The sequence below is a fragment of the Bacillus rossius genome, chromosome 3 (assembly GCF_032445375.1).
Source record: "Bacillus rossius redtenbacheri isolate Brsri chromosome 3, Brsri_v3, whole genome shotgun sequence".
Lineage (NCBI taxonomy): Eukaryota > Metazoa > Arthropoda > Insecta > Phasmatodea > Bacillidae > Bacillus > Bacillus rossius.
Window position 1 is genome coordinate 57,478,868 of NC_086332.1, and position 19,672 is coordinate 57,498,539.

The 19,672-nt window shown below is 34.9% G+C and overlaps 1 protein-coding gene across 4 annotated transcripts in view; it reads left to right on the plus strand.

Moving 5' to 3' along the window:
- The window catches only part of LOC134530746 (uncharacterized), a 21,711-nt gene extending 2,752 nt beyond the window's left edge, over positions 1 to 18,959 (plus strand). For all 4 annotated transcript variants that reach the window (XM_063365869.1, XM_063365870.1, XM_063365871.1 and 1 more), the window contains exons 3-5: positions 12,839 to 12,982; positions 14,956 to 16,014; positions 18,282 to 18,959. In XM_063365869.1, the coding sequence (XP_063221939.1) occupies positions 12,839 to 12,982; positions 14,956 to 16,014; positions 18,282 to 18,316 (1,238 nt within the window). In that variant the 3' untranslated portion in view covers positions 18,317 to 18,959. The remainder of the gene's footprint in view (positions 1 to 12,838; positions 12,983 to 14,955; positions 16,015 to 18,281) is intronic.
- Positions 18,960 to 19,672: the final 713 nt, after the last annotated feature.

Below are 19,672 nucleotides of genomic sequence, written 5' to 3' on the forward strand. Positions count from 1 at the left end.
CGATTTACCGCGGGTTCGTAAAGGATAGCTCAATTAAAGATTTTTATCACACACAGTTTTATTTATTACCACTACTTGTCACTTACAAATAATCTTCTAAATTATTAATTACACTTAAATAAATGTCAATTCCCCAGTCACTCGTTTCACACACCTTGCTGGGCCGCACTTCCGGCGCAACTCTCGTCGCAGCACCCCTCGTGGGTCTCCGCCGCGGGACTCCGTCGCAGCACTCCGCCGCCGCCGTCACACCCTTTGCCGAGATCCCACACGACGACTCGATCGCCACTTCACTCGGGACTCCGCCGCGCCCGCGACTCTATCGCCCGGAAACTCCAGACTCCACTGAACTCACTCACTCCCTGCCCTGGAACCTTCGTCCAAGGACTTCGCCACTCTGCCGCACCCGCGGTACTATCGCCTGGAAACTCCACCGCGGTAGAACTCCCGACTCCACTCACTCACTCACTCACTCAGACTCTCTGCCCTGGAACCTTCGTCCAAGGACTTCGCCACTCTGCCGCACCCGCGGCACTATCGCCTGGAAACTCCGCCGCGGGAGAACTCCCCACTGAACTCTGTCGAAGGTCGGCCCAACCTCCTTATATAGCCCTTGGGTTCCCGTCCAGAACAATCGGGCATCTCCGAGATATTGCGCGACCTTCGCCGTCGAAATGTCCAGAAACGCGTCGTGAGTCCTGTTGAATGTCGCGGCGGCTGCTCAAAGAACGCTGATAAACGCAACAAGCATCGGGTTCCCACAAAACGCGCCGATAAACATGTCTGAGTCATTTTATTCCGCAGTGCGGCCTCTTTTAAGTAACTCGATCTGAGGCAGGTGCGCGCTGCGACGGTCAGGATGTAGCGAGATAGTATGACACGAGATACCAGGGAGAGGATGCAGGTGGAAAGGGGCGCAGACAGGCCGAACGAGCGCGGCGCCGCCAAGCACTCCAGCCAAGCGCGATCGTAACAATATTATATTATGTATGCATACATATATATATGCGTATGAATATATATTATAATACTTGAAAGTATCACAAAATTCCCAGGTCAGTTTATAAAGCCTGTAAAGGTAAGAGTTGTGGTAATGGAGTGATGTTGGTAGTACATAAGAAATAAACTAACTACATTATTTTTATTGTTTAGATTGTGAAAGAACCATAACAACCACAGAGCAAAGACATCTTAATAAAGAAGTTCCAGTTGATTTATAAACAATAAATTTTGTAATTCTAAAGGATTCCCACAATGCTGTTTGTGTGTTCATGACAAATTTCCCAAAATTAAGTATCTAAGAGGGTGTTAAGGAGTGCTGTTTTAAAGAGTGGTTAGGTTAGTTTAGATACATTAAAAATTGTGTGTAATTGTGAGAACTTTTGGGTAGGTTAGGTTAGGTTAACTGCATTAAAAATACTGTGAATTTGTGTGAATGGTTGGTTTGGTTAAGTTAGCCACTTTATAATTGGTAATTCCTAACCAAGTTACCTTACCACTCAAATATATAAACCACGTGAAGTATCTCAACGCCTTCTTACAGGATGGTTGGAAAATATGTCACAAAGTATAAAAATCAAATTGGCCTTTTTAAAAAAAAAAAAAAAAAAAAGCTCTTAAACACCTGTGTCATACATCTGTGGTTATATTAGGTGTTTCAGTAAAAACAAAACTTTTTGCAAGTTGTCTTTATTCTGGTGTTATCTACTGAGAATTCATTGTCTTATCATGGCATCATAATTTTCTGATTTTAACCAAATTAAGACTAGCATTCCAAGTTTCAACTCTACGAACCAACCTACTACTGAAAGACGAGGCATCGACTTAACTCGAATGTTGTTTAAGTCATAGTAGCAATAATACAAACACTAAATTTCTAAAATAATAAAAGGCTATTTAAAATGTGTAGTTAAGTGCTGTTAATAATTGAGATTAGCACAAAAGTTGGTTAGAAGAAATAAAAATTTTGCATGTACCTTTTAGGGAACATGGCGAAGGAAGTCATATGAGAACCTTCGAGACATTAGTGCCTATATTAGCCTTCTGTATAATATATAAGCTTACTACTTAGTACAACGTTTGCTACTGGTGGTGGCTTCAGGTCAGTCAGTACCTTATAGAAATTCTGTGGCTAGTCAGTGGTCTCTTCTCCACTGATTGGCCACCAGCTTCAACCAACCACTGAAGCCCATGTCTGATTGGCCAAACCACATACCAAATAGAAGTAAAGAAGCTGATATGGCAACTGCAGTGTCGATCGAAATATAGTCAAACTCTTAGCCTTCGACGCGTCTAGAACCCACAAGACAGGCTACCCATATTTGCAGTAAATTTCATACTGGTATGTTCTTTTAATGTCTTTAAACCTGTGTGTATTTTAATTATAAATTCATGTGCAGTTGGTTATCAGTTCTTTTTTAACTAATATTGATTTTTTAAATGTAATGTTTTATTTTTAAAGTGATATTCATTTCTTTTTTTCAGACTGGAGGTATTGTTGGAAATTACAGTGTAAAAGAAAACATTTTAAAGTTCTGCATGTTATATAGGTTTGAAGAAATATGCTATTATAAGTAGGCCCTACTTATTTTTAGTGTAATAATTGTATTATTTTGGTAGATAAATTTTAGAGACAGGGGAAAAAGTATACTGAGGCAGGGAATATGATTTGAACTCTGGGAATGATTTGGAGTAAGGGAGTGGGAATGCTATAAATAATCAAGCATGGGAAATATTGATTTTCTGTTAAGTTTGTGTTATAATTCCTCTTCTTGGAAGTTAAATTGTGTGTAAACTATCCTTTTAAGCACTTGAGGAAAATGTTGCTTGATACCGATAGCTCATATGATTTGGCAAGTATGAATGTTTGTAAAATCAACACTCACTAAACTTGTAATCCATGTACGTATTCTTTTCAATGGGCTTCTGAATGTCTTAGCTGAATAGTAGCACCATTGCTGCAATGGCATTTGCCTAGTTATAAATAAATTGTATGGTGAGAAAAGTCATTAAAATTAATTTATTTTGCCTAAATACACATGTGTTGTTATTCTATAGTAGGGTATATGGTGTGTGGAGAGGTTTTATTTAAATCAGTTTCAAGTAGTGTACATAAATTTTCACTAGTGACAGCCATGAATCTATTCACATGTGTCTTGCTTCTGATTACTTGTGCAATTTAGAAGATAGATGTTTTGTGAGTGGCTATTATTCAATGAAAGGATGCATGTTTAAGAATGGCATTGTAATAATTACGAATTTAAGGTCTCAAATACTGAACACTTAAGTGTTTCCTACAATTTTTGATAAGAGGAAAGATTTGCTCATGAATCTAGGTATTTAACTAAATCTTAATATAGGTACCCTCAAAAAAAATTCCAATTTGGTTCGAGAGAGGCTATCCCTCCTCCCTTTGGAACATTTGACATTTGGCTTTGACATATAAACATCCACCTACTCTTTTCTAATTATGTGTTACTTACCCCTTCATAAGTCATAAACATACTTAAATACTAGAAAATAAAATTTTTAGACACAGCTAACTTCAGAATTGTAAATATTAATTTATTATGTGACTAATATATTACTAATTTTTTTCAAATTCGACAATGGTATATATTTAACAACATAGGCACTACAACCAGCAGTGGCCTGTCACCTGTTGCTAAAGTTGGAATGTATACATGTTTACATAGGTCTACTGTTCCTAATGTTTGCATACTTAATTTTGGTAAATTATAGGTGTTGGGTATCATAAAGCATACTAAAATTCTACTTAGTATAGTATGTTTTGGAATACTGTTATTCCATTTGTTGATAAAAAGATTTTTGTGACTAAATATTTGCAGTATCGTGAAATAGAATATAGGCCAACCCGGTCTAATCTATTTTGCGATACTTGTAGTTAATTTGATGAAAATGAGAATTTCAAGATATTTTGTCTTGGTGTCGTGAAGTAGACTACAGTCCCACCCAGTTTACTATATTTTGCGATACCGGTATTTAATTTTTTAATGTGAGACTTTTGAAATAATAATTTCTCGATATCGTAAATAAGAATTCAGTCCCATCCAGTCTAGTCTATTTTGCGGTACCATTACTTAATTCCGTATAGTTTAATACTTTATCCCGCAGCTATTATTATACAGCATAATGATGTTTAATAATAAATAGGCCATGGTGTTATGTTTCATGATACCGTCTTAAATTGTAATGTCTACATGCAATATATATTTGAAAATGAAATATCGGTATCACAAAATAGACTAGAATGGGGGGATTATAGTCTAGTTTACGATACCGAAAAAATGCTATAAAAAAATAAAAGATGTGAAATATATTATGTTTATAGTTCCCCGCCCAAAACATCCAAATTCCCGCGCTTGTCCTGTAAAAATATAGGGATAGTAATGACGTAAACGTTGCCATATTGGTGACATCATCAGTGTTATGGAATCTTAAATTAGACTACTCTAATATTATATTAATAATAATAATAATAAATGTTTTGCACTTATCTATGTTTTCAGTTCCTTCCTTGACTTTTTTATATGTTATGAACCATTATGGGTGGGCATACTTTCAAGTTAAATTAATAATCAAGCTCTGTATTTTAATAATGAATCCCTTCAATTATCTAATGCTATCAAACAATCCATTGTTTATATAGAAATAATTCCAGTCTTAATGAATCACTGCCAGTTTTCATTTATCCATGTCTTATAACTGTGTCATGTCATTTTTCTTTTGTTTAGGCTGCGCTACAGTCGACACAAACATTTACACAGTACAAAACAAGCACAGTGGCCTGGCTATAATGAACTTAAACCTAACCCCATTCCTTTGTTATGGTTGTTTTAGCTTGCAAGAAATTAATGCTGCTGTAGTTTGTTGAGTTGATAGTGTGTAATTGTGAAGAAAATATTTGTATTTGTAAATTAAAACCCTTCCACCTTAAGAGTTTCAAAATTCAATGCAGAAATGATTTTTTTTTTCTACGGGAAGTGTGCCATGATCTTTATAGCATAATTCTATGGTACAAAATAAAACATTATTCTGCCCAATTTAATTAATATGCACAGTTGCTTTTTTTATTAAATAAAATTCTCAAATTACAACTTAGTACAATGTTCACAACTTCTAATTAATAAAACAGTAAACCTATAGTAATCTCTATTTAATGCTAAAACCATAATTGTTTCGTTGAATAATTTTTTTTCCAAAAAAGATTGGCTAAAACCTTCTCGAATTCCCATGATTTGACCTATTCCCTATCAAAATTTGCATTCTACATATTTTCAAAAAATTTTCAACTTAAAAAAATTTGCATTTGAAAAAAAAGCTCTTATGAGCCACCCGGGTACCCCGATAGAAAAAGCATGATTTTCGTATAGTATATCATAAAAAATAGTTTGTTGTAAAAATATAATAAGTAAATGTGGATTTATATATAAATAAAACAATATATTTTTATTTCAAATTGTTTATTTATTGAATGTACTGTATATAATAGTAATAATAATAACTATCGCATTATGCTATGTGATGTTGGACAAAAATCATGGAGTTTTTTTTTTTTTTTTTTTTTGCACATTAAGATACAAATACTGTATATAAAATTACAAGAAAATAATAAATTTCAATCTTTTACACACATATATTCGAAATCAATGATTACAATGCAAAAGTTTGTGATTTTTACTGTGTGTTAATAACAAACGGGCTTATTACCGTCAATGCAAGACTTCCTTGCCTTTCTTTTCTTTCGAATAGGATGCTCGTTGCAAATGTAGCATGATCCAACTACAACTTTTCTAGCACTAGCATCTCGTAGATTGTTATCAGTTATCACTTCTGTTACTGGCCTTTCATAGTAACCTTTGATTGCGATTTTCGTTGCATGATTTCGCATAACTTCCTGGTTAGAAAATCACTCTTCTATCATTGGCATGGCTAGTTTTTCTGAGAGCTGGCGTAGAAAAAGTCTGCTTCTGATGGGTTTTTTTTGCGAGCATATCATTATTTTCATAGTAATTAACATACGCAGTAACACCGGCGATATCCCAAATATTGTAAAAAAAAACCTAGAGGCCATCTGCACGTTCGCCATTGGGTGGAATAGATATCTCATGCACATTTGATCCATAGTATCAACGTTAGCTTTGGTTTTGTTGTAAAACAAAATCTTTTCTGGTTTCTGGTGAGATGCATCAGAGATTGTAGCATCATTGTGCATCGTACTGCGAAGAATCACCGCTTTGTTTTTTTTCTGAACATACGAACAGATGGCAACCTTCTCGTGAAATTCAAAAATCGTTGACAATAACTGACTATAGAGTTTGACAGTTTCATTTCTTGAGGAATGAATTTTTTTTTTTTTTATTTCAAAGTACCGACAATAGTGAGCTTCCATGACAAAAGACTCTCTGCCATCGGCAAGGTCGTGAAAATTATGTCCATGCTTAGGTATGTTCCGGCGACCAGTTCTTTCACAACTCGTTCTCCTTATTGACTTCTCAAGTATTACCTTGTTTACCTGTATAGAAAATCTCGCTAGGTTTGCATTCAGCATGTTCCAAATATCAGAAATAGGTGCAGCTTTATCACTGGCTGCTCGTTCCTGGCATGTAAAACGTAAAAGCGACTGAAATCGCCTTCGTCTCATCGTTGCACAATATAGCGGATATGAGTTTTTCTTCCACATTTCATCTATGTGATCTGTGTTTAAGTTATTTGCACCAGCACCTATCAAGATTCCAAAAAAAGAGTACATTTTAGTTACAGTAACTTTCTTCCATACACGCAGCTCATTCTGTGGATTCTTGCTATTTTAATCTTGATACTCAGCTTCTGCTTTTTTATTTGTGCACCGAACGATAATATCAACCATTTCCAACGTGATTAATTTTTTGAATGTGCCAGAGGTCAATAACATTTCTGTACTTTTATGCGGTCCAGCTCTCTGCCTAACAATATTTCTAGACGGAATTTGATAGTTTTGAGGCGGAGTTTTATTCCAAACCGTTTGGTCTTTTACCACAAAAGTTGTAATAGTGCTGGCTAATACATCTGAAGCTACTTCGTTGTCACTCTCCTTGTCAGCATCTCTTTCGTCATCGTCTTCCCCTTCTTCTTCTTCTACTTCTTGAATCCCGCCATCATTTTCGGCTTTGTCCTCAATGCAATCTTCATTATCCGATGTTTCAGCATGGCAGAATTCGGAGCGTTATCGCTGGGAAACCAATCCATGTCTTCACTGTCCAAATAGTCATCACTTTTGTCATCTTCTTCGACGAGTAATCTCTTCCAGTACTTATCTTTATCAGCATAACTCAATCTAAAAAATAATAAATAAATTCATGTTTTACAATAATATTACGCTTATAATAATATCAAATATATAATACAAATATTGTATTTATTATTTTACGTTACCTCAAAAACTCAGCTCTTGACAATTCCTCCATCTTTCTACTATAATGCACACGTTCTATGCACACTTCACTAAATAATATTGGAGTAACCTAGAAAATAAAAACAGCTGATATTACACGCACACATATACGAAACTATCCAAACTCTTCAGCAGTGACTGCATGTCTTGCTTCTTCGAGCGAACGATATAAACTGAGCTATAGGGCTTTTCTGCTCCAAATATATAGTCATGTTTGTGTCCACATGTTTCAAAAGTGTCCTCACATATTTTTCAGGTATAAAATAACAAAAATATCACCTTGTCTGCTTCCGTTTCATGTTAAACATACCTGGTCTTCCCAGAAACGAGAAATTTACGGTGAAGCTGCGCACGTTTTATTCCTGCTTTAGGACTCACAAGGTCACTGTACATAATTTAATTGTTATATTCAGGTAGGAATACCTTCCTAGAATATGAATAATTAAATATTGATCGAATGCATATAATTATTTTTAGTTCCAATGGACTTTTACCAAGAATTTCGTAGGTGGGGTACTCGGGTACCCAGGTGGCAGATGCTGTGAGGTTTTTTGGGTGGCAACAGGAAGGTTTAATGCATATCCTTATTTTAGCTAGTTAGTTTAACGGTTATGGATAATGCTGTGGTGTGCTTGTGAAATGCTTATGTTGTGTCCGAACCTTTAGTTGTCCCACATATGACTGCTCGCTCAGAGCATATTAAATTGAGTCTTTGCCAAATGTTACTAGCTAAACACTCATTATTGCAATAAATATTATTGTCTCATTAATTAGGATACAATATCTCGGAGATATCACTGAACAATAATAACACAAAATCGTTAGCGAACACCTAGTAACTTCTTCTCTTAACAATGTGTTAAGTGGTAAGGGTTATTATAAGAATTAATTAAAAACCCTAAGCATTGTTGGTCACTTCATAAGAGAACCCCTTGCATAGAGTAGTGTCTTAATAACAACAAAATAGTTCCCAGGCATGATTACACTTTATCTGTATACCAGCTTGTAAATTAAGTGTAACCTCATCTAAATAGGAAACCATAATTCTGAAGGAAGATATTAAGAAATTAACACAATTAAAAAAAAAAAAAACTGTTAAGAAAATAATTATATTAATGACCAGTAAGGCATTAATAACCTCACTCCATTTCTGTTAGCAACAATGTGTTGTACATGTATATTATACCTTGTCATGAAAGTAGAAACTTCTATTTATGTACTTCTTAACATGATCTTTTGTAGCAATAGATCCTCTATCAAATTATTGTATATTTTATTGTATAGATATAGCCATTGCTGCAGAGTAAGTAAAAAAAGAGACAGACACGTCACCTGTGACGTCACTTCCATGTTAGTTCATGTTCTTTATTGGATAGTCACTTTTGAGGGTGATGTGTGGGTAGTAGTTCTCTTTACACAATAAAGACTGGGAACAAAACCATAAAATAATATGTAAGAAAAGAAGCATTTTCAATATATAGTAGTACTATATCCTGCATGCTAAAGCCAATAACTAATATATTCGTGTTAAATGATTAGTGTGTCCCATATGTCTAAATACATTTTATATCAACATACTCAAAAAATTTGTTTTTACTCTAATGCAGGGTGTCATTTCTGTTGATTTTTTTTATATTATATAAACTTGTTATTTTCTCCATAGTCTCTCATTCCGGGGAGCTTTTGTTTATAACTCACATCCAAAATATATGTTGGCCTATTTTAAATTTTTGATTCATATTCAATTAGAATATTTAAGTTACAACAAAAACCACAAAAATATACCAATAAACATCTGCTACCAAAATAAAATAAAATGAAACCATTGATACCCTTTAAATAGTTTTATATATGTCCACAACAAGGTGATAATTTTATACATTAGAATTAAATAGCTCTATAACCATTAAATATTTTAAGATGTGAAAGAATGATTCATGTGTTGTTGGAAAACTGTTTTCGCTCGAACACAAAGCATGCACATACCCAACGCTTTTTTAAATGTTGCATTATTTTCAATGCTTCAATAGTGCCATTGCCTTTGTGTGTGCACTGTAATGAAAATTCACGTGCATGAAAAAGAGTACTACTTCAAATCATGTAGAAATTTATTGGCATCATTACTTCAAAACCGGCCAAATAAGGTGCAGGGTACTATAAAAATATTCTTTAATCATCTTTTTTCATTAAATAATATATATTGAAAATTGCAAAAATATTATTACATTACAGTAAATTAATATTTAACAAAAAAATTTACTTTATTGCATCTGTTTAATAATTTCTTCTTTGTTGCCAAATACCCTCAAGATGCTTATTTACATTATTTTAGTTTTTAAATAATCACGGGAATAGTTACACACAATCAGTTTTCAAACTGTACCTATTGTTAAATTTATAATATTCTATTCATTGGTTTTATCATTTTGGTCTAATAGATCTGTGATTTGCTGTAACATTGATGAGGAAATTAAGCTTAAAAGGTTTTACCATAGAAAATAATTATGTTTATTGTAAAATGTGGCTCCATTTGTAGACAAGCAATGCAAATGACTGTTTTCACAATGATACTATTTTGACTTTACTGTAGGATTTTCTGTACAAATTGCAACAGTGTAGTTTAGTGATGACTGCCAGTACTGCTTTGTAAGCTGGCAGTTTGTTGTGTTTGTGATTCTCATTTGGTATCTAATTTTAAACTGTATGTGTGTACTAACTGCTAATAGATCTAACATCTAAATCTTTATAAAAAAACTTTTTCTGTATAGTATTAGATTCACATGCAAAGTTTTCTTTCACTCATGTCACAAAGGAATAAATTTGCTAATAATGCACCAATGCATCATAAAACCTTACACCTGAACTAATTGTTGTCACACTACTTGATTTCCTTCGAAAGTACAAGGTGTGATCAAAATATACAGTGAACGAATTTTTACAGCAGAAACTGTTGACACTACATCTATTTGAAGTAATTTGCACAATAGCCTGATCCGTCGAGACATTCAGTGTCAAGTTTGAAGAAGTTGTGACTTGTCAGTTGGCTTCCAGAGCCAGAAGAGTGAGGTCATTTCTACCGTATTGTTGTGCATCATGGATTTTGAACAACACATTAACATTAGGTTTTGTTTTAAGTTGCAAAAAAGATGCACTTCCAAAAGAAGTCTTCCAGAAATGTGTGCACTCATGAAATCATGTTGGGATAAGTGCATCACTAGCCAAGGAGATTATTTTGAAGGATGTTAGTTCAAATTTGAAAATAGCTTATTACTTATTCGTTTATTTTTGATCACACCTCGTAGGTACAGAAACTGCAGGTTTTATATCTTACCAAACATATGAGAATGTACAATGCATAATATGTATTTCCTTAATTCAAAACTTTACTTTGTCTAGCTCAAATGCTTATAACTTTAATAGTACAGATTTCAGAAGTGGATTTTTTTTATTTGAAGTTAAATAAATTTTTGTGTTGAAAAAATCTTAAAAAATTTAACCTTAAATTTTAAGCAAATTAGTAAACTGTTCACAGACCAATCAGATGCAAGGGAATTGACATTTGTTGTATATCCACCGGTTTTCACATTTTCAAAGTGGCCATTATCATGCTCCATTTCATTTGCAAGTGTAAACTACTTTTCATTCGGCTTTAATTGTTGAACTCATTCTTCCATTATTATTCCTGGCCTTTTAATATTATAATGCTTCTTCCACAAACTGTAATAAACTATCCTAGTCAACAATTATACACTTGCATATCAGTAACATATGTATATTTACACTGTTATGTTCAGAGTGATCACAGACGTCAGTGGTGTTATCTGTTATCACCTCATTCTGTATAATGTAGATAATAATGCTCATTCATTCTCGTTCATTGTTCATTTGACGTTGTAGAAAGGTATCTTTCAAAGATATCACAAAAAGAAAATTTTTTTAAAAAATCCATAATTAAGAGGAGAAAAGACTGTATCTAGTTTTGGTGATAGTGATTCAATCCCAATTAACAGTCATCGACCCAGATACCTCTCCTCACATTTGAAAATGTTGTTACTATGTTATTTGAAGACCCTTTTTTAATTTCAGTACTATTCAAGGAATCACATTATTTCTGTGCTCCGTACTAAATCCATGAACTTGATTAAATATGTAATGAATAGGGGATGACATATAAGTGATTTTTCACTTTGTGGATTTTTGTTGGGAAAATTACTCTTTTATTTTGATGTCAGTAATTTACTAGACGTGTTAAAGTTTTTCATCATAATGTAATTCAACATTTACTTTTGTCAGGTTTTACTGTAAGGTAAAAAACTCAAAGTTTTGCAGTTTGGCAACTACATGCAAGACAAATACTAAAAGACCTCAGCCTAATATAGCGGTTAATATTGCATCTAGTTAATGTTTCCATTTATTGGTTGTGACAAAAAGTATTTGATCTTAAAGAACACTAATAAGAGTTATAAAAGCTGTTTGTAAAGTCAAATCCGCTGTTATAAATGCTGTTCTGAAAGTCAAATCCACTGCCTCATATGGCTATGCTGCGTGTTTTGAGTCAAAAGACTACTGTTGTGACTGCCCCTTAGTCTGAATGACAATGGACATGTACAATGATAACTACTTAAGTCAGCTTGACAAGTCTGTGTTGAGCTTCCCAATATTTTACACAAGTAAAAAATTTGTAATGAACTTAACGTTAAAGTGTACTTTTTATTTGATGCTTGAGTTGGAAAAGATCCACACAGAGGAGGTGTTTTGTGAAGTGATGTTTGATCAGCACAAATTTCATACAATTTTGTTTAGTTCTGTGATTGGAAGACACCACCTTCAAGCTACGATAACATCAATTGCTGAATCTACCAAGTGGTATGGTTGAGGTTTGGAATCATCTGAAGGGTGTGATTGGGTTTTACTTTAACTGCAACCTTAGGGGAAATGAATGCTTAGCTTTATTTAAGGGTATAGTACCAGGGCTCAAGGTACATGTAGAATTAATAATTAGTTAAGAAAATATGTGTAATGATGGCCAACAAATATCATTTTCCTTGAGGTTATCTCAAGTAAGGTAAAATATTGTTTTTAGTTTTTTGGTATGTTTTAAACTCACTCAGTTGTATGAACCTATAATATGTTGATGACTTCTAGTTTTGATTTAAGATCAATGCTCAAAAGGTTAGGCAGTGTGTACAAAAATGGTTGTGAATCTTAGGAGTGTTGTCCCTTTTCTCATTTGGAAAGCTACTCAGTTACTTATTTTAAGAAAATGTTGAAATCAAGAAAGTTTTTGTTAATACTAACATATTCTTAAGTGGTTTAGCTTTGTTAGTGTGACAATTTGAAAACAATTTACCAGTTCACATTAAATGTTTCTTTTTTTCTGAGTAGATGGAAAATTCATCTTGGAACTATCCCACCGTAAGGATGGTGAGCGTATGGCTTGGGTTCCTGTTTCCAAGAAAACGTGCTGGCCTTCTGCATCCGTTTCGACAGCAGGGACCCCCAGACAAGAAAGTTCAACATCACTTAGCGGTACTGTAAAAATAACTGGTTTTTACTGTAGTCTGTTAAAAACACAAATACATACATATTCAAAGCTTTAACTGATTCTTTTTCTCTTATTTCTTCTCAAGGACTTTAAATATTGTTATGAGAACTCTAGGGACAATGCTGGCCAGCCAGTCCGCACTCTTGCCAGGGAGTGGGATGCGATGCAGGTGGTTCCCATCCCTCCATTACTGCCTAATCCAATTAGCAGTGGCGTCTTTCCACCCCTTTTCCCTTCCTCAGCACTTTTTCATTGAGCCCGGGGAATTTTCTGTGGCTCTCTAGGGTTCGGCATGTTCTCAAAGTGGCTTAAACAGGACACCATTGTTCTTGAAGCTTTGAGTGAGTGTTAATTCAGGGATTCTGATGATGTGACTCTTCAGAGAGCTATAAGACCTTTCCAGTTCAGCACTTGGCATGTATATCAATGGAGAGTCTGACCTTCAAGGGCAGTTAAGTGAAGAGGTTGAGTGAGCAATAGTCGATAAGGGGTGGACTTTGCGTGCGAAGATTGGTGCATCGGGGACTGAATAATCCGGGTATTGCATGTGTGGCGGACGAGTGAGTAGTGTGAGGTAGTGTGTGAGACGGAGGTGTGCGGTAAGAGACGAGCAGTAGAGAGTAACTGTCGAGCTGAACTCCAAGGGGGAGAGTCAATTGTAGACCTAAGAAAAGATTTATTAATTTGTGGACAGACAGTTAAATGGTTATAACCTAACAAATAGTTAAAATATTAGGTAATTAATGAAACTGTATTTAATTAATTGGTGTATATTTTCCGGACCTGTTCTCCCACTCATAACAATATTAAAATAATAAATAAGAACCATTTTATCTTATCAAATAGCAAACCACATCCAAAATATGTTTTAGAAGTAAATGATTTACAGAATAAAGTGTATAAAAAATTCATTAGGTATATTTTATCATTTATCTTCATGCCAAAAATTAAATATCGAAAAAATAATTTTTTTTTTAAACTGCAATGATTTTTTCTAGACAACAATTTTTGGTCCCTGTCCTAAATAAATTCCTGGAAATATGTATATCCTGAGTAATAAGGTCAAATGTGCATGCGACATACCAGGAAAGGTGTCCCTTGTGCTGTTCTCACACCAATACACATACAATCCTAACCAAATGGGGTTTCTTGAATTATCATTAGCCATTATTGTTAATTTTTTAAAGTTATTAATATTTGTTCTGTCGAACTACAAGGAAAGAGTGGTATATGTGTGTTTTATCATGTCTATCTCATCACTGCTTTTTCATCAACTTCCAGTATTTGTGGCCTAGTTGTGCGTTGTTTTGTTATGCTGTTGATTTTTTTTACATATGATATTTTTAGTTGATTAAGCTGCATTTTATATTTAAAGCAGTTCATATTTTAATTAATAAAAATGTTTTTGCACATAATGGTTATTTCAAAGATAAATATTTCAAAAAGTTATCTTAGTTATTTGTTATAAAGGAATTTCCATCTCACGGACAAGAAAAATGATTGCTATATAGAGATAAAATATGTATTTGTTAAATACAGTTTTGACTGGGACTTGTCAATCAATTTGTTATAAGGAGGTTTGCTATATTGAAGTTTTAGTGCTATTTTTTGTTTACTATTGCCGAGAAATATGTTTTTAATGCAATACATATTTTCTTTTGGTGAGGAAAGATATTTTATTTGTTTTAATATTATTTAATTTTGTTTTTTTCTTTTAGTAGTTATTTATTGTGTTCATTTTTAATTTTCCTTGTACCAAGAAACAAATTATTTGTAAGTTATTATTTTTATCCAATAAATTTTTTCAAGCAAATCTTTACTATCAAAATTTATTTACCTAAAAAAAAATTTTATCCTCATAGAGAACAATATTCATTTAGTTATGCAATTATATTTCATGTATAATTTCATTAACAGTGTAATAATTGATGTGTAATTTCATTACCGTATTTTTTAGTGTCGGATGACAACTCGTCGGTCCAGTCGTCTCCATGGCAGAGAGACCATTGCTGGAAGCAGAGCAGTCCTCGACGAGGTGTTGGTAAGGAGATGACATTCTTCATGCAACCATCGAAACACATCAGGCATGTCAGGAACCTTCATCTCTTCTCTCACACGTTACGTAGAAAAAGGAGGTGTCCTTACGACTCTGCGGAAGTTCCAGTGACGATGGACAGGAATGGTACGACTAGCGCTAGGTTAGCCAGGGTCAAAAGAGAAGCTCCGAGTCCTGAAAAGTTAAATTTGCTCATTCAGAGTTTGTGGGAACGGGTGAACTCGGCAAGTGATGGTGCTGGCACCAGCGTGTTGGTGCAAAACCACACAAGAACTATAAGTGTGACGGTGGGGCGCATGGACCCAAGCATTATTTCTCCTCGAAAGAGAATCCTTCGTGAAATGGAGCGTGTGAGTTTAGAAGACTTGGGAAGCTCGAAGCGTCAGCGAGCACACACCACTTGTGCCTTGCCCGTCGACAACAACGTCGGAGGAAACAGTTGCTCGACAACCATTCAGACAAGCAAGGGGAGCATCGGTAGCTACAGCATAACATCCCTACTGGGTCCCGGGCGGAAAGAAGAGCAGCCCTCCGCGGAGCCATCGTTCCTGCGCACCCTTCTTCGTTCCCCCCCTCCGTCTCCCGAGCACAGTCCGCGGCACAGGAGCGCAGCGCCGGCCGTGTCTCCCGGGCCAGGGCTGCGACCAGCGCCGGTCGTTCCGTCCATGGGTGCCTCCCCCCATCTCACGCCCTTCCTGTCCCCGTCCCTGCTGTACCCCACCTACCTACCTCACCCGCACACCTCCACGCATCCCTACTACCCTGTTCTTCCACCCGTGCCATCTCCGTTCCGCAGCTCCCCCATCCCGGCTCTGTGGGCGAACTACTCGCTCTCTAGTCTTCCACCGCCACCACGGGGAGCGCTGTACCCAGGCCACTCAGCACCGCTCAGCCCTTGCCCGTGGGGTCCGCTCACGCCGCATCCTCTCGACGACTTCAAGAAGGATGATCCCAGCTCAGGTGAGAGGCTTTCCTTCACATTCGTCTCACTTCTGCATCCATACTCAATGATCACCTACCACATTCAGGAATATGTGCAGCATGCGTGGAAATAAACTTGGACAGTTTGCAAAAATGTGTTCACTGGATTCCAGTTAATCTTAACTGAACACCATTAGATTCTTTCTAAGTAATTTCTTTTAGTGAAAAAGGGGTTCATTATATGAAACTGCTTGTTTTGATGCATTGCCCTTTGGAAGAGATACAATATGTTATATGGTTTGTGCCATAGTTGATAGAAGTGATTGTCAAAATGTTCAGGTTAGCTATAATTCTCTATACATTACATTGTCATCACAGAGACTCATGCTACCCATTTAAAATTTAAACTGAACTAGAATGGAAGGAAAATTAAGCATGACCTACAATTTCCAGAGTTTGTTTAAATCCTGGCACAGGTGCACAGTGCAATGTCCTTACCACCTTAATTGAGTAAATGAATTAGAGTTTAACATCTTGTCAATGTCTGGGTCATAAGAGACTATGAGATGATAATGGAGCTTAAACATAATGAATTTGTGGGGAAAAAAAGACCAACCGGTCATGGCTATGTTTGCTGTGTTCTACTCGAAAAAAATTCTAGGTTTGATCTTGCCAGGAATAGAACCTGGCTTACATTGGCTAGAGGCAAGTGGACTGACTACTCAGCCACCATAGCCCCAACTATCTTAATTGCTGACAAATGTAATTTAAGTTACAAATGTATATAATTCATTAGTGATGTCTCAAAACCCATTTTTCTCGAATCTAAATCTTAAATTTGAATCCTAAAGAGTCTCTTGAATCTACTCCTCAAATCTGAATCTAGGTGTTATGGGACAAAAATAAAATAATGTACAAGAAATAAAACATTCAAACTATAATGCTTTAATGTTAAATGAGTCAATTCTTTAAATTTTTGAATATTCAAATATTTGTTTCACTAAGTATCCATAGTAAATGTATTTTTAATTCTATTTATATAATTACTTATCAAATTTACAATATGTTGGAGAATTGGAATAAATGAGAAGAAGAAAAGGACCTAATAGTGTTCAGACTAGTCGATACTAAATTTTTGAAATTTCATTTCCTCTTTTAATTCTTTTAGAATCTTTTTCATTGAATCTCAAATCTTTCAAAGACTAGTGATTCAAGTGTTCGAGGATTTGACTGGGTCATCCCTAATATTTACATGTTCAGTGTATAAACAATTTATTTTTGTGTCAAAAAATGTTCCCTTTCGTGCTAAACAAACCCACGGAGCATTGTAGCTGGTGGCAATAACACATAATATGTATTTCTCTGCTAGTACTGCAGGAATAAATAATGTAGTGTTTTTTTAACTGTACTTAGGTTCTAGTGTTTGGATTTCTGAATTTCTCTTCCTCAGATATTTTTCTTAAAATCTCTTTCTTCCAATATAAAATCTTTTGAATACTTAGGGATTGATGGTATTTGATTGGCTCATCCATAGTATTTATACAGTAGTATCATTTGGCACTCAGTTTCAGTATGCACTGATTGAAGCAGTCATATGTGACCGTTAAAAGCCTGGAATCAATCAACATGGCATTTCACAAGTATAAAACAATATTATTCACAACTGTTGAACTTCGCATAAATCATTATAACTATCTACAACTTTATATTCCAAAACATTTATAGAATTACTGTATTAACATTATGTATCTTCAACCTAACTATAAAAAGCTAACTTCAGTATTGTAATTGCTATTGTAATAATGTATATGAATTTCATCCCTACGCATACCAGTAAACTACGTATTGGCAGTGGTGTACTTAAGATCCATTCAGACTCAACAGTATCTGTTAGAAAGCTGATTCTGGTGATCCAACAATCATGTGTAGTTTATAGTTGATTGACTTACTCCAGTCAGTAGGTATTTCAACTTGTGTTGTCTGTTCAGAGGGAATGGTACTGTCATGCATTCAGCAGGTCAAAGATTGGAAAAAAGTAAAGAGGTGAAGGAAGGTTCAAAGGTTTGTAGAAAATTATTTATTCTTTCCTCCCCTCCTTCTTCCATATTTCTGTTTTAAACGACAATTGGCTTTGCTCAACTGGAATAATATGTGCAGTGAATTGTAGATTATGTATTGATTGTGAGAGACAGGCTTGAATTTAGTTTGTTAGGTACAATTGTGCAAAAAGATTGTGTTTTCGACTGAGCAGTTGTTTTTAATCAGTGTTGTAGGTGTTGTAATTGTGCTGTGTCCTACAATTGCAGATGTCCCGCTCAACTTGTCGAAGCATGCAGGATGAAGAAAGGCGTTCGGTGCACGAACACTCAGAGTGCATCGGATTTGGCAAGTGTTCTCACACTTGACTGGCATACTATCGTTCAAACTGACTTTACAAGCAATGTTTTAATACTCGAAGGATGGTTTGATCCTTCATGTCTGTATATTGTAAATACGGTGCAGGATAGTCCTGCGTGCGACACAACTGATTGTGCCTTCATACGGGCAGATTGCTGATGCATTGTACTGTACATACCTAGACTGTAGTTAAGGTTGTTTATTTTATAATATCTGACAGTCATAAATGAATGGGAATGAATATCTTTGCTTGTGTGCATTACTGTATTGACAACTTTCTCATTATTTTTTCTCATGTGCTAATTGGCGTCAAAAATCATCTGGTAAAAAGCTCCATTGTTGTTGGTGTAGTGATATCCATAACTGTATCGCGACGATCTGCTTAATCAGGGTGCATGCTGCTCGTTGCAACTTTTGATATGTCTCATGTTTTTCATTCCAAATAAAAGTGTTGGAATTCTGTCATTTCTGCATTCCCCATAAATGTAGCCACTTGGTGATTTACGTGTATGTTACAAAGCATGTTTTGTTTTTCTATCTCTCCTTACCACTATAGCTGCATAACTAATTAAATTACTCAATTGCAATTGTATATTGCTCTTATTTGAACACATTTGTGATTTCTTTTTTTTTCTTCTTCTTATATAGTTCCTTAAAATATTTCAGGATTAAAAAAAAATATATTTTCTGTAGTGTAACAGCTATCTGAAACCTACACTTGACTACCTATAGTTCTTAAACTCATTCAAAACCAAAGAGTAAATTTATATGCAAAGTTAGTATTGCATTATTAATTACATGTATATTTTTACTAGTTTTTTCATTCATGTTATTGCTGTGTAAACATATTAGCTCTCGGTATACTGAATTTGGTTGGAGTAATTTTGTGAATGGAACAGAAGTCGAATGAACGGAAATGTGTAACCGTGGTACTGAAGTCGTCAAGATGGGGACTCACGTAGAGCAACATAAACCCATGTATAGTCACTTTCGTAAATAATAGGGAATATACAAACGTATTTGTGTCCCAGTTGAAATTTGTTATGGTAAAACCCCGTGATATATTTTTGGTGAACTAAAATAGTCATTGTATAAAGTAAACTAAAGTTTTAAAATACATAAAAGCTGGGAATACAATGATGATAATACATATTCTCCTTGCAAAATCCTAATAGGCTCGGGAGCACAGTGGTAGAGTGCACATTCAAACCTAGTCACTGGAAAAAAACTTTTTTTAAACTTTTTTTTAATAACATTGTTATATAATATTATACAATAATGTTGAATCAGCTCAATAAGG